Source organism: Achroia grisella, unplaced genomic scaffold, assembly GCF_030625045.1.
Source record: "Achroia grisella isolate CSIRO2021 unplaced genomic scaffold, CSIRO_AGI_Agris_v1 utg1179, whole genome shotgun sequence".
Taxonomy (NCBI): domain Eukaryota; kingdom Metazoa; phylum Arthropoda; class Insecta; order Lepidoptera; family Pyralidae; genus Achroia; species Achroia grisella.
Genome location: NW_026712591.1, coordinates 1,219,851 through 1,233,345, shown reverse-complemented (window position 1 = coordinate 1,233,345; position 13,495 = coordinate 1,219,851). Strand labels below are relative to the sequence as shown.

General features: G+C 30.2%; 3 protein-coding genes across 7 annotated transcripts; 2 read left to right on the top strand and 1 right to left on the bottom strand.

The window, feature by feature from the left end:
- Nucleotides 1–1,768: 1,768 nt before the first annotated feature.
- LOC131852810 (large ribosomal subunit protein eL37) lies at nt 1,769–4,525 on the bottom strand. Its single transcript, XM_059203547.1, has 3 exons — nt 4,459–4,525; nt 4,145–4,280; nt 1,769–1,944 (listed from the first exon to the last, which is right to left on the bottom strand). The coding sequence occupies exons 1-3, from the start codon at nt 4,459–4,461 to the stop codon at nt 1,805–1,807; spliced, it is 279 nt and encodes a 92-aa protein (XP_059059530.1). The 5' UTR covers nt 4,462–4,525; the 3' UTR covers nt 1,769–1,804.
- A 1,753-nt stretch (nt 4,526–6,278) lies between these two features.
- On the top strand, nt 6,279–12,671 carry LOC131853342 (GPN-loop GTPase 2). Of its 5 annotated transcripts, none has more exons than XR_009357985.1 (3): nt 6,279–6,359; nt 7,880–9,321; nt 12,434–12,671. XR_009357985.1 is itself a non-coding variant. In XM_059204218.1 (2 exons), exon 2 carries the CDS (start codon nt 8,309–8,311, stop codon nt 9,209–9,211), a length of 903 nt encoding a protein of 300 aa, XP_059060201.1. In that variant the 5' UTR covers nt 6,279–6,359; nt 8,153–8,308; the 3' UTR covers nt 9,212–12,418. The 5 variants fall into 5 exon arrangements, 2 of the variants coding, with proteins under 2 accessions (XP_059060201.1, XP_059060193.1); XR_009357983.1 differs by having other exon boundaries at nt 7,880–10,017; XR_009357984.1 differs by lacking the exon at nt 12,434–12,671 and adding an exon at nt 9,827–12,417.
- On the top strand, nt 7,891–8,307 carry LOC131852703 (proteasome assembly chaperone 3-like). The gene has a single exon (XM_059203424.1). The coding sequence runs from the start codon at nt 7,891–7,893 to the stop codon at nt 8,305–8,307; it is 417 nt and encodes a 138-aa protein (XP_059059407.1).
- Nucleotides 12,672–13,495: the final 824 nt, after the last annotated feature.

The following is a 13,495-nucleotide window of genomic DNA, read 5'->3' as shown; positions in this document are numbered from 1 at the left end:
CGGAACCAGTGCTTCTGGACGTGGACACAGATAATTATATGAATTATGTGTATATCTCTGTATATTATAATTTACTAACATAGTTTATAAGTTGTTTACTAACACAATATGGATGTAATCCGAATTAAATAAATAAATAACAACAAAAATATAAGGTAACCTTAAATAAAGTTGCAAGTCTTTCATGTTGAAAAAAAATGCGTCAATTTATATTTGTAACTCTCTGATATATCAATCGGAAATATCAATTATAATATTATATCAAGTTGCCATTCATTTTATTTCAAATTTATTCTTCAGATTCAGATTATGATTCAAATATTTCACGGCGTAGGAGTGTATTAATAATGGAGAGAAATGGTCCACTGTACTCTATCCAGATCTCCATTCAATCACTTCTAGAAAGCGTCGTGGTCAATTCCTTGTGAATTCGACAAGATACGCACCCCTAAAAAGCAATAATAGGATAAAGAACAGATAGATTATAAAGTACAAAATTAAAAAAAAATATATTCAAATTAAAAAATCATTTATTCATGTAGGACCTTTTAGCCGCTTATGAACTTCAAATTTTTGTTATACCCAAATATATGTAGAGTGCTCCCTTCGCCGTCCGTCAGACATTATTATTGATGCCTCCGATTACCTCATTTGGGATATTAGGCATGAAGGCATATTATTTAAAATTAAAGATTTTTACTAATTTCTAACTGTCAACATATTTCCGAAGTAATACTCACACACTTATTTTTTGTGTATAATAAATGAATACCATTTATTATACACAAAAAATAAGTGTTATAATACTTTTTTTAAATTCCTCTGTAGGTATCGCTGTGAGAGCGCTGTCAATAGGACAACCTCGGTGGTTTAGTGGTTCAGTACACCGCTTTACTTCCTATACTTAGGTCGCGGTTTCGACTACTCGTACGTTACTAACAATTATATTAATGAACAATCATACTGGTTCTATGAGTGTGTTTTTTTGTACTATGTATTTTCTCAATAATTGAGTGAAATACCCGTCTGCTCCTCGGTTTACGCTGGAGTAGCACCAACAAAAGACGATAAAATGAGCATGAAATCAGTTCAATCCATTTTGGCTAATGGCAATTTTCCATGATGGTTCATCAGACATCATACATCGTACATTGCTAGCAATGGGGTTAATATGTAGGTATACTATGTATTTATAAAGACAACCATAACACAAGCTCTATAAACTAAACTACTAAATAAACTACATACTTGGGATTTAATCCAGTTGTGCAACCAGTATATGCATTATTATGAATAATCTATACATATAAATAAAATTGGTCTGTTTGTAATATTGAAATAACCAATTTTTACTTCATGCATATGAATATAAATACGATACATACACCCAAATTACCATTTTTTGTGTCCGTTTGGTCCCGCTAATCTCTGAAATGACTGGACCGATTTTGACGGCAGGTAGCTGATGTAATAAGGAGTAAACTATGTTACTTTTATTTTAGAAAAAATCTCTTATTTATCTTTACGCTAAGACTAAGCGTGATATAGTGAACAAAAAATGGATTGAACTGATTATTTTTGCGAACCTGATATATGAAGCTAACAGTTCTTACGAACATTAAGCTCTTAAAACGAGCATAGTCATGAGTAAAATAAGGGTGAATAATGTACCAGAGTGTGTAAGGTAAGTAACATGGTTTATACATTTTAATTGTCGCGCGTAATGTAGGGATGCGGATATAATATAGTCAAGCACAAAAAAAAGCAGTAATTTTTTTTCTTTTATTTGGGTTTAATAATAGGTCTAGGATGAAGCAACTGCCTTTTTGGGAGTAGGTCTGCCTTCCTTGAAGCCATTGCGGAAACGTCTCCTGACAATCTTGAGGTGACGCATGCGGCCTGTTCCAGTGGTCTTCCTACGTTTGGCTTTCACTGACCAATGATCTGCAACAAAAATATGCACATATTTAAATTTAGTGGTAAAACTTGAAATTGGTGGTGGTACCTATATAGAAATATATTGGTTGCAGTTTCAATTGTTATAAGCTCCCAATAGCCCTATTGATAAAAATATTTAAAGATAATTCTAAATATTCTTATGATTCACTCAACAAAATATGTTGGGCAAACTATATGCTCAACTACGAAACTTTATTGAACACTTGGAATAGTTAAAATTAATTTTCTTAAATAATAATGTAACAAAAAAAAATGTCTAAAAATATGTATTGTAATTACTTTTGTTTCTTCATCATAATGTCTAAATCTAAACATAAAACAGAAGCCAGTATTGGATATGGGAAATAATGGGTAAGTCAGCCTTTATGAAGAGGTATTGTGTAATGCTCAGAGCCATTTCTATATTATTGTTTTGTTTGAATAGAAACATAAAAAATTGAACAAAATAAAGTTCTCCTTTTTATATTTAATTTCAATTTCTGTACCTACATTAACAAGGGAATACATCATATACATATATCCCCTCAGTCACTGTAGGATCATTTTGAATATATAATATAATGACATATTATTCTTATTCTTCTTTTTTAATATTCTTTTTCATAAAATTTTAAATATAATAATAATAATAATACCTGTAAAAATACCAGCTTAAGATATCATTCTAGCATCCAAACAGGAGGAATAAATTTCAAACATTTCATTTATTTATAAAGCTTTAAATAAATTTTAAATATGAAAACTGAATAGGTTTATTATAGTAGTTTAAAAAGTGGCTTTGTTTTAAATACCAATAGTCAGTCAAGACTAAGTTTGTGATAGCTATAATGACACATTCTATCTCCTGTTTCTGGTTAATCATCAACTTTTGGGACAGTCTGTATAAAAACCCATGATGGGTACCATGGGTGTCACTTGATGTGAAGTCTGTGATGCTGATTATACCGTGATTTACTTAGGTAATAGATTCAAATTACCTCTTATGTGATGGCAAACAAACTTATAGTCATAAGTCAGTTTGCCATTCAAGTTACATACACTATTAAATTATATTTGGTATTTACTTGTGGTATGAATCACCTATTCCAGTACCCTATAACCTGAATAGCATTACAGATACCATATTATCAGTTGACGCCTAAGTACACATGGTACATTTAAATTTCAGTGGACTAAGGTGTCATCCCTTCACACTATGTAAACCATGTAAAGGCTTTGAACCAAACCACAGCTTACAAAGCAAGCTGCTTGGTAGTTTAAATAAGTTAGAAATAAATCCCTATGCAGACAACTCTAAATAGTTTGCTTCAGTAAAATGACCAAACCGAAAAGCATGCATACATTAAATAAACAATAATATAAATGATATTAGAAACATTCATTAAAAAATTGTGATTAATGTAAAGACATAAAGATGCTTTGTCCACCAGTCCTTATTCCGCAAATAACATTTACTTGGATGTTATATCTAATACCATTAATGAAGCAACATAATAATAGTATATGAAAATAAAATAGGAAATAAAACTTTAGTTCAAAAGGTTCTTCAAAAATTTGTTGAGGAATGTATTATTAAAGAATATTATTATTTATCAATATATTGAATAACTTATAAAATGTGTAAAAACTCACAGATTTTGAAAAAAAAAAAATTATTTTCTCCATATAATAGAATACCAAATATACAGTATTGAAATAATTAAATTTATTATTTGAATCAATTTGCTGTGAGGAGCTGGTGTCTGAGATAGGCATAACCTGTAATACAGATCACCAAAACAATAACAATGTATAGAATTAGGCCACAGAGATAAAAATTTGTACACCATTTTTAATAATCTCTAAAACTTGGCTAGTTTAATACATCATACTATTTTTACTCTATAAACTATAAACTCTATAAATTACTGTATTAATTATTAGTGGGTTCAGAAATATAAATGCGACAGTCAGCTAGGACGGCTTTGTTCTAAAGTTTTTCAGAATACTAGAAACAGGTTATACTATGCTTACAGATATAAAAAAAAGGTACAGCAAGCTTCATTCATTTATAATTTAAGAGGCATGTTATTGTCGGTCAAGCTCTTGCTAATTTCCATAATTTTGCATGGTTCTGTTTAAATGTTGATATGCATCAATCTTAATAGGTTATAATAGTAATATTGTAATCACAAATATTACTTACAAGATCGCAATTTGGCTGCAGGGTATCCACACTGAGCGCATTTTGATTTCTGGATGTGATATGATGATCTGCCACATCTTCTACATAATGTGTGTGTCTTATTACGGCGCTTGCCGAAGCTTGAAGTACCCTTCGTCTGAAATAAACATTGTCTAGGTTATATTACACTGAAGTTATACATATTCCAAAATACTACTTAATTCGGTTTTATAAATTGTATTATTTTTCATATACAATAAAACTTTAAGGAATAAATTATATTTAGAAAAGATTTTAATAGATTTAAACTAACTAAAAAATATATGACATATTACCATTTCGACGGGATTGAAGACGAAATGAAAGAGAAAAAAAAAAACAGTATTGCCAACACGACTAATACATTATGCTAATTGTTATAAAATATGTATTGCTAAAAAATATGCTAACTACTTTTAATATGCCAATGCTTTATCAATATCAAATAAAAGTCAATTAATTTTAAACCTTTAATAATATTTATTTTCTGTTATAATCAATTATGTTATCATGTAACAAAATTTATATTTTGGACCTTAGCCGATACTTCAGATAGTGTAGCTAAGGCAAATTGATTTGGTGAGGTAATAATTTTTGGTATAATGGGACTGGCATGTACTTTTACAAAAGTACATGAATAAAAAAAAAATATATTGGTCTTCATCGGACAGTCGATGCAGATCGACAGATTGCCAACAATGACAAAGTGAAATTACTCTGACAAGAGTGTTTTCCCTTCATACCAACTTGCAAGTGTGATAGGGGCGAACTTTTATCAGAGAAATTATTTCAGATCGTTTATTTCACTTATAAAATAATTTTATGGTATTTGCTAATCAACGAATAAATATGCTAAACAACGTAAAATATACCAAATCTAGTATAAAATAGGGTACACTAAAAGTCCTTTTTAGCCCAACATAAAATACAAAACCTAAAAAAAATTATAATTTCTTCCCAGTGTTAGAAATAAATTTATATAAAATCTTGAATAGTGCAGGCCTTGATAAGATCTCTTCTAGAGACTTCGGTACTTCATAAATCACAGATGTTGCCAGATGACTATTTACTACAATTTAACATTTTTGCACAGTTCACCATTATAATACAAAGTTTAAAATTTTAGGATTGGCTGTCTTAAGAAAATGTGAATTTACGGAGGGTAATCGAGAAACGACTATCGTTAAACTTATTGAGTAAATAGTGCTAAAACTAATTTTTTGTGAAGTACGAAGCTTTTTTTCGTGGAAGTACTATTAGGTATTTTATAAAATTTCCTTTAAAGTATATTTTAAATCACATAAATCATTACTTTAATTTATACATGAAACAATTTTTGACGGCTTTGGTGAACTAATGGTTTACAGATCACCGTACTGTTGTACTGATGTTGACCAACACAACTGTATTTAGGAGTATGATTGTTTGCATGCGTATGGGTACTTTCTATGTATATATGTTGTGTATATATTTACAAAAAAAGGTATTCATATCCAGTTATCTAGTATAACACAATCTTTAGCGTAGAAATAGATGCCGCTGTCTGAATTGTTCAGGGTTATTATTCTTATTATTTGAGTACATGTTTTATGACATCATAATCACAAATAATTATTATATTTTTTATGTATATATATATATATACTTAAATAATTTGTATAATTTTATATTTTACAATTTACTATATTTATTGCGAGCTTTGTTGCCGTTTCAATTTTCTAATAGTTGCATGTAGAACTTATATTTGTATAAAAATACAGATTTTGATTAAAAACGCTTCTTTTGGTTGGGTCCCGCGATTCGTTGCCATTTATTTAGCTAGTTTTTAGACGATATCGTAGGGATGTAAGTAACATTATGGAGAAGAAATCTGTTGTTTGTTTTAGCATATTAGAAAATATTTTTTTTATTGCATTATGTTTGCACGTATATAGTACACTTACTATTACTTTTGATTTTGTTTTTAAGAGTATTTAAATTTAAAAAAATGTATTAAAATTAAAAAAAAATATTTGAAGTATCCTTTTAAGTTATCGTTTTTTTTTAATTTTTGACATTACTAGTTGTTTGTATTGACAGTCCTACTGTAATGTATTTCTGTATTCTCATGTTGTCTAAATAATTATATTGATTGATTCCATCTTATTTTCAATTATAAATTTTATTGGATTATAGTTATTGTATAATATCACGAAATGTGAGTATTTATTTCCATATTTATTATCCAATACCAATTAGGGTCCAACGTAAATTTGTCATTCCTTATTTATCCGGATACCAAAATGTTTATTTTATTCTCGAAAAAAACCAGTATATATTTAGTATTTAAAATTATAACCTTGTGATAATGTTCTCCATTATTAACATACCCTTCTTAATAAATTGTACTCACTCTTGATATGAATTTGATATCACATGGGAGGAAAATAGGGGTGGTGTCATCTCCCTTATTACAAAGGAAATACTAAAAAATGTTGTACAGATTTTTTTATAATATATTAAGATTTATTTACTTTAATTTATATGATTAAATAAAACTGAAGTGTCTGTTTGTAATATCATATTAACAGGTTGTCACTAAATGCATATAAAAGTATATATGGTACATACACCAAAAATAATTACATTTATGGTGTTTGATTTTGTGACCCTTTTTGGAATGGATTTTCATTCGCATATAGCTCACATTATAAAGACTAATTTAGGTTACCTTTATATTTTTACTATGGCCTTCTACACCTATCTTCATTTAGAGAATAGAGGACAGATCTGAGATATACAATCTGTTAATAATACATTTTATGTATGCAAATTGTTATTTGCCAGTTCCTATATACTTTATTTACTTTTTTTAAATTTATTGTTTTACTATAGTTTTTCTACTGTCTGTAAATATTGTGATTAGGCACTCATTATTTGCAACATATCAATAAATTAAGTGCTTTGATTTCCTAACAAGTTATAATAATTTGGAAAGACACTTAGCTTTTTACCTAAAATAAAACAAATATTAAAGTCACCCATTTTAAGCTTATTTTGTACTCTCACTAAGTGCATTTTAATTATGTGCATATAATTTAGGAAGATGTTATAGTCTTAAAATAGACTTAAATAAAAATCTATCCTGGTGACAGGTCCAGTTTAACCATTAGTAATAAATAAACCAATAGTTCAACCTAGGACCTCTACCTAGCCAATGCAAAGGAACTCCCATTAAAAAAAGAATTGAAAAGAGTGTTCAGTGCTATATTATGTATACAAATATATTGATAGAATATAATTAAATAAGGCTTTGCAGCCATTTGGTGACACTACTCACACAGTAAAAGTCAAAAGTGTTGTATATTATTAATTACAACTCGATAGTAAAATATTATTTCTGTAAGTGTGAAGAATTTCAATCCAATCATGTCATAATGCTATAAAAGTTTTATGTTATGTAATATTATAAAACTTAAAAGGGAAGATCTACTTTCATGATAAGTTTCAAATAAAGCAACCACTTAAATGTACATTTTATTTTTTGATATCTCTGAAATAGGTAATTATGAAGTAAAATGTTAAGTAATATATACTCAAAGATATGAGTGAAATGTTTAGTTTCATATTAATTAATGTAAGATTTGTATCATACTTCTATTAGTTCCATCAGAATTTAATTATAAAAAGTATGCTTCCCATCTTATTAACATTAAATATTATTATCTCTTTTTTTAGATAACTGTGAAATGGAACTTCTAGATGTTATGAAAAATTTAAGTATAAAACATAGTTCAAATGAAAGTGAACAACAAATCTTTAAGTCAGTAGCTGCAGATATTGATGATCTTCCTACTGAAATAGTTTTTGCTGAGTATTCGGATAGAATATTAATTATTTTATCTCAGTATCAGAAAATTGGAAGTATGTTGTTGGTTCATAAGGATCAAGTTCCCAGTCCCCTAGGTACAAATGATATTTATACAACAAAAGTTATTTTTGGTGCCACAGGAGAAGAGCAGCAGGTTGCAGCAAGATATTTAGCTGAAGCAATCAACATTACAAAACCACTTTGCATATTCATAAATCTAAAATCCTATGATATTGAAACAGTCAAAGCTTGCAAAGACATAATATTAGATCTTAAGCAAGAAGAATCAAATTAATATGTCTGCAACAAGTGTTAAAAAGTTTAAACCCGCACATAAATACTATGGTCAACTGGTTCTTGGACCGCCTGGTGCAGGAAAAACAACATACTGTTCAAAAATGGGAGAATTGTTGAAGAAGTCAGGAAGGAAAATTGTTATTGTAAATTTAGATCCAGCCAATGATATGATGTCTTATACACCAGATATAGATGTCAGAAAATTAATTGATTTCAGAAAAGTAATGGATCAGAATAGTTTGGGTCCCAACGGAGCACTGATATATTGCATGGAATATTTAGAGAAAAATATAGACTGGCTTTTAGATCAAATTGAAAATGATAACTTTACAAATTTTCTATTTGATTTGCCTGGTCAAGTAGAACTTTACAGCCATCATGAAAGTCTCAGTAAAATATTTTTTAAACTAACAAATGAGAAAAATATTCAGTGTTGTGTAGTTCACCTGGTTGATTCTCATCACTGTTCTGATCCTGGCAAATTTATAGCAGCTTTAATGTTGTCACTGAATGCCATGCTAAAAATTGGTTTACCACATATAAATTTGCTAACAAAGGTAGATTTGCTTAAGAAACATAAGGACAAATTACATTTTGGGATTGATTTCTATACTGAAGTATTACACCTTGATTATTTGTTGGATTGCTTGGATACTGATATGTTCACTAGTAAATATAAAAAGCTTAATAGTGCCATTGTGTCAATTATTGAAGACTACAGTTTAGTTAGTTTCCATCTGATTAACATGATGAATGAAGTAAATTTGCTGGAAATTAAGAACTTAGTTGATAAAACTAATGGATATGTGTTTAAAGCAGAAGAAGGCAGACATATTAATAGTATGTTAGCATGTGCTATGGGGGTGGGAAAGCAAGTTAACAATGACCTTAAAGAATTGTAATAGTATAAGCAAATTTTTTAAAAGTATTTCAATTAGTAACAATTTTCATATCTAAACTTTTGAAATCAATGTCACCAACTGATAATATTGACAAAATGATAATGAAAAATGTAAGTTTGTTAAAGTGTTGAATATTATTGAATAGATATTAATTATATACGTAATTAAGTAATAATTTGATATGTATGTGTGAACTAGAATATGTACAAAGATACAAAATATTAAATAATATTCAGAAACGAGACTATCCTCTTTAAGTAAATATTCTTATTTACTTAAGCATCTACACCTATTTTTACATATAAATTTTCATAATCACTTCACAACATTAAGTATTTATTTAAAAAGTGGTCTTGTAGAGAACTAAAAATCATTTTAGTGTAGTTGTGTATAGTGGTTAGGATTTGGTAAGTTGAATAACATCCTAGATATAGTACTAAGTTTCTTAATATTTTGTTACTGTTTATTAAACACAGATTCACGTGATTATCATTCTAGTCTCATACATTATCATGTTTAAAATAAGCATTCTGAAATATTTTGGAACTCTATTGCACCAAATATTGTAATGAAATCTTAAAAATGATTCAATTACAAAAGATCATTATATTTCAGTATTCCTGGAACCCATGCCCTTATCAATTATAATTTCCACGTTTCAATATTAGCTTATAACATAAAACACTTCGGTGGAAATGAAGGCAGAAAAGGGTGCGTCAATATTGTTTCGTTAGGACAGGTTTTGATTTTTAAACTCTGATACAATATCATATTTTTAAATAACAGTTAATGAATTTATTTGACTGGTACGTATGAGTTTAAATGTAATAAAAGTATTACAGGTTAGTTGTAAATGAAATTAAGGTAGAAGTAAAGGTTAGTCGTAAAACGTATATATTAGGTGTACAACTTTGCTTCCGCCGTTTTTTTCCGAAATTCGAGGCTTTATTGTAAAAAACTGGTTATATATTTATAATTCAAAGTATTGTCCATCGCTGGCTACTACTTTCTCCCATCTTTCAGGCAGCGTACGAATCCCGAGAAGAAAAAAACTGGTCATCTTTTGAAGCGATCCACGAATCGATCGAATTTTATACTTTTTCATAAGAATGGAAGTGCTGGTCAGCCAGGCCGGGTGCCATTGATCAAAGCAAGTGATAGTCTGAGGGAGCAAGGTCTGGAGAATACGGCGGGTGGGGTAGGATTTCCCATTTCAACGTTTCTAAGTATGTCTTGACCAATTCGCAACATGGGGTCGAGTATTGTCAGGTTGTAAAATCACTTTATCATGTCTCTGGTTGTATTGCGGCCGTTTGTCTTCAATGCTCGGCTAAAACGCATTAATTGCATTCGATAACTATCGCCTGTGATCGTTGTAGTCGGTTCTAACAACTCATAATGCACTACGCCGAGCTGATCCCATCAAATACTGAGCATAGCCTTGGAACCGTAAATATTCGGTTTGGCCGTCGACCTGGAAGCATGGCCGGGATATCCCCATGATTTTCTGTGCTTGGGATTATCGTAATGAACCCATTTTTCGTCCCCAGTCACAATGCGATGCAGAAATCCCTTCCGTCTTTGCCTTGCAAGCAGCTGTTCACATGCAAACAAACGCCGTTCAACATCTCTCGGCTTCAATTCGTACGGCACCCAATATCTTTGTTTTTGACTCATTCCCATGACTTTCAGGCGTTTTAAAATGGCTTGTTGATCACTTCCAATGATCCTGCCACTTCTTTTTGCGTTTGACACGAGTCTTGATCAAGTAATGCCTCCAATTCTGCAACTTCGAAAACCTTCTCTCTTCCACCGCCATGCTGGTCTTCGACGTCAAAATCATCGTTCTTGAAGCATTGAAACCACTCTCGGCACGTTCTTTCACTAATAGCTGCCTCATTATAGGCATTTGAGAGCATATTAAAGCAAAAAATTAAAACCTCCCGCAAATGACGAGAATTTGGCTGGTAAGCTGACATGTTTTGTAGAGAATAATTTTGTGATGCAGACGCAAATCGACTAATATTTCGATGGCGTTATGTTTACAAATACATTAAAATTTGACGTTCATAAGCGGCTAAAATGTCCTACATGAATAAATGATTTTTGAATTTGAATACCTAAGCTTATTGTATGACATCTACGATCTATTTATTTCGACTACCATTTACCGCTACAGCCATCTATTTCAAAACGGCGGAAGCAAAGTTGTACACCTAATATTTTTAAACCTTCATATATAAACATAGATATTAGATCAATATATTATAACAAGTTTATTTTAGACAACTTTATTTCTGATTTTTTACTTTGTTTCTCAGTGAATCTCGATTAGTTTCCTGATTAATTTATCTCAGCATTTCGGTTTGATATACCCGTTGACTAACTTTGTATATTTGAATAAGGGGCGTCATTGTCGCTAGGCAACATCATGTTATGACGCTCGGTACGCAACTTTATAAAAGCGACATAAGCAGTTTATACACCAGCCTGCCTTCAACTATAATTGTATCTAACATAGACTTACCATCAAATGCTTAAGAGACAACACCTATTACCGTAAAAATTCCTTAGCGACACTTATTGATGACCACAATGATTGGCGTGGCTTATTAGTATACTAAAAAACGCTGTTCAAATAGATAAGCCAACAAAATGTGACAGACAGAAGTAATTTTAATAATGGCAATTTTAATTCTATGTCAAATATACGAAGTAATGCGCCTGAAATGTAGATTTTCAGTCTGCTGAAATTCCACATTTCTTCTACATTATGAGTATCTTGTTCGAATACCATTAAACACATATTTAAACATAATGAACACACAGGAAAATTTATTGTTGCGGATGCACAATAAAATTTTGGAAAACAAAAGGATGAAAGTTAATAACAGGTGGATTTTTCTGGTATGGTCATAGTATACTGGGAATAAAGCTTGTTCCTACCTCTATACAGGTACAAAGAGGATTGTTTGTTTGACTTCATTCATACGAATGCGTCAGCATCGAGAACGAAGCGTCAATTAGTTGTAGATAATGTATAATTTTTGCATGTATGTAACCACATTTGTCACCTCTTCGCTGTGTATACCAAAATCACTCTACAGATTTGAATAAAACTGTTGTAAGCCCATTGTTAAGATTCTACTTTTAAGATAATTTTAGGAATCCTACTAATAAATTATGAATTAAGTTTGAAAGAGCATTTTGATTTCTTTTCAGATGCCTAAAAATTTAAAAGCTGTGTATGACAACCTTTTGGAGACAGAAAAAGCTATTGATCACGTACTAGATGGTGATAATAAAGCAATTAGGTTATTGCTTCTGCATCAATACAACGATATTAAGGATGCAACACAGATTGTAATTAATCATATTGCAAATATTGAGGATACTACGGTAACAAAAGTACATGAGAGGTTACAACTCCACAAATAAAATAAACGGGTTTATATAATGATGGAACGTTTTATTTGAAGACAAATACAACTGTTTACAATTTAAAATTCATCAAATATTTTTTGTGTTCATAAACTGAAATAGTAATGAACATTTTAAAATTTTTATTTGCAGGTTTACATACACAAGTTATAAGTGTTTTCAAAAAAGCCACAGTTCCATGTTTGCTACTTCAATTACGAAAAATGTTATGTGTTACATGACAAATATTCTAATATATTTGGATTACATTATGTTGACAACAATTACGATTGTCAGCAAACAAGTTTATAAAATGTAGTAAAGGTATACTGTTGAATAATCTAAAACTATAGCGCATATTGGATTCAAAAGAAAACATAAATTCTAACCTCCCTTAAATCACGACTAACGTAACATTTTAAAACGTGAAATATCAAACAATTATTTCGAACAATTTGAAACAAAGGCCAAAATTACAGACAATAATGAATTATGTAAATAGTGCCTTGTAATTAAAAAATAACTTGATATACTGGAAAACATTAACTCCTTGTAAGATTACAATGAACCTTCTAACATGCTTTTTATTATTACACATAATTCTTAAACAAATCAAAATACATTGAAGTTAAAACTCTAAACTACATATTGTGTTTATTTTAATAAGCAAGCAATAATATACGTTAAAATGTTTAATATAATGTGCATGCCGCGCTAAGCGACAGCTAGCGAATACTTAGCAATGTGAGTGTTCTCTTGCAATGAGAATGCACTCTGGTATGAGGTGGCGGTCATCTAGCACCGTTGTTCAGTAACCGCCACCTATTTCCACCTAGGGTGGTCGTGTTACGAAGTCAGATGCTT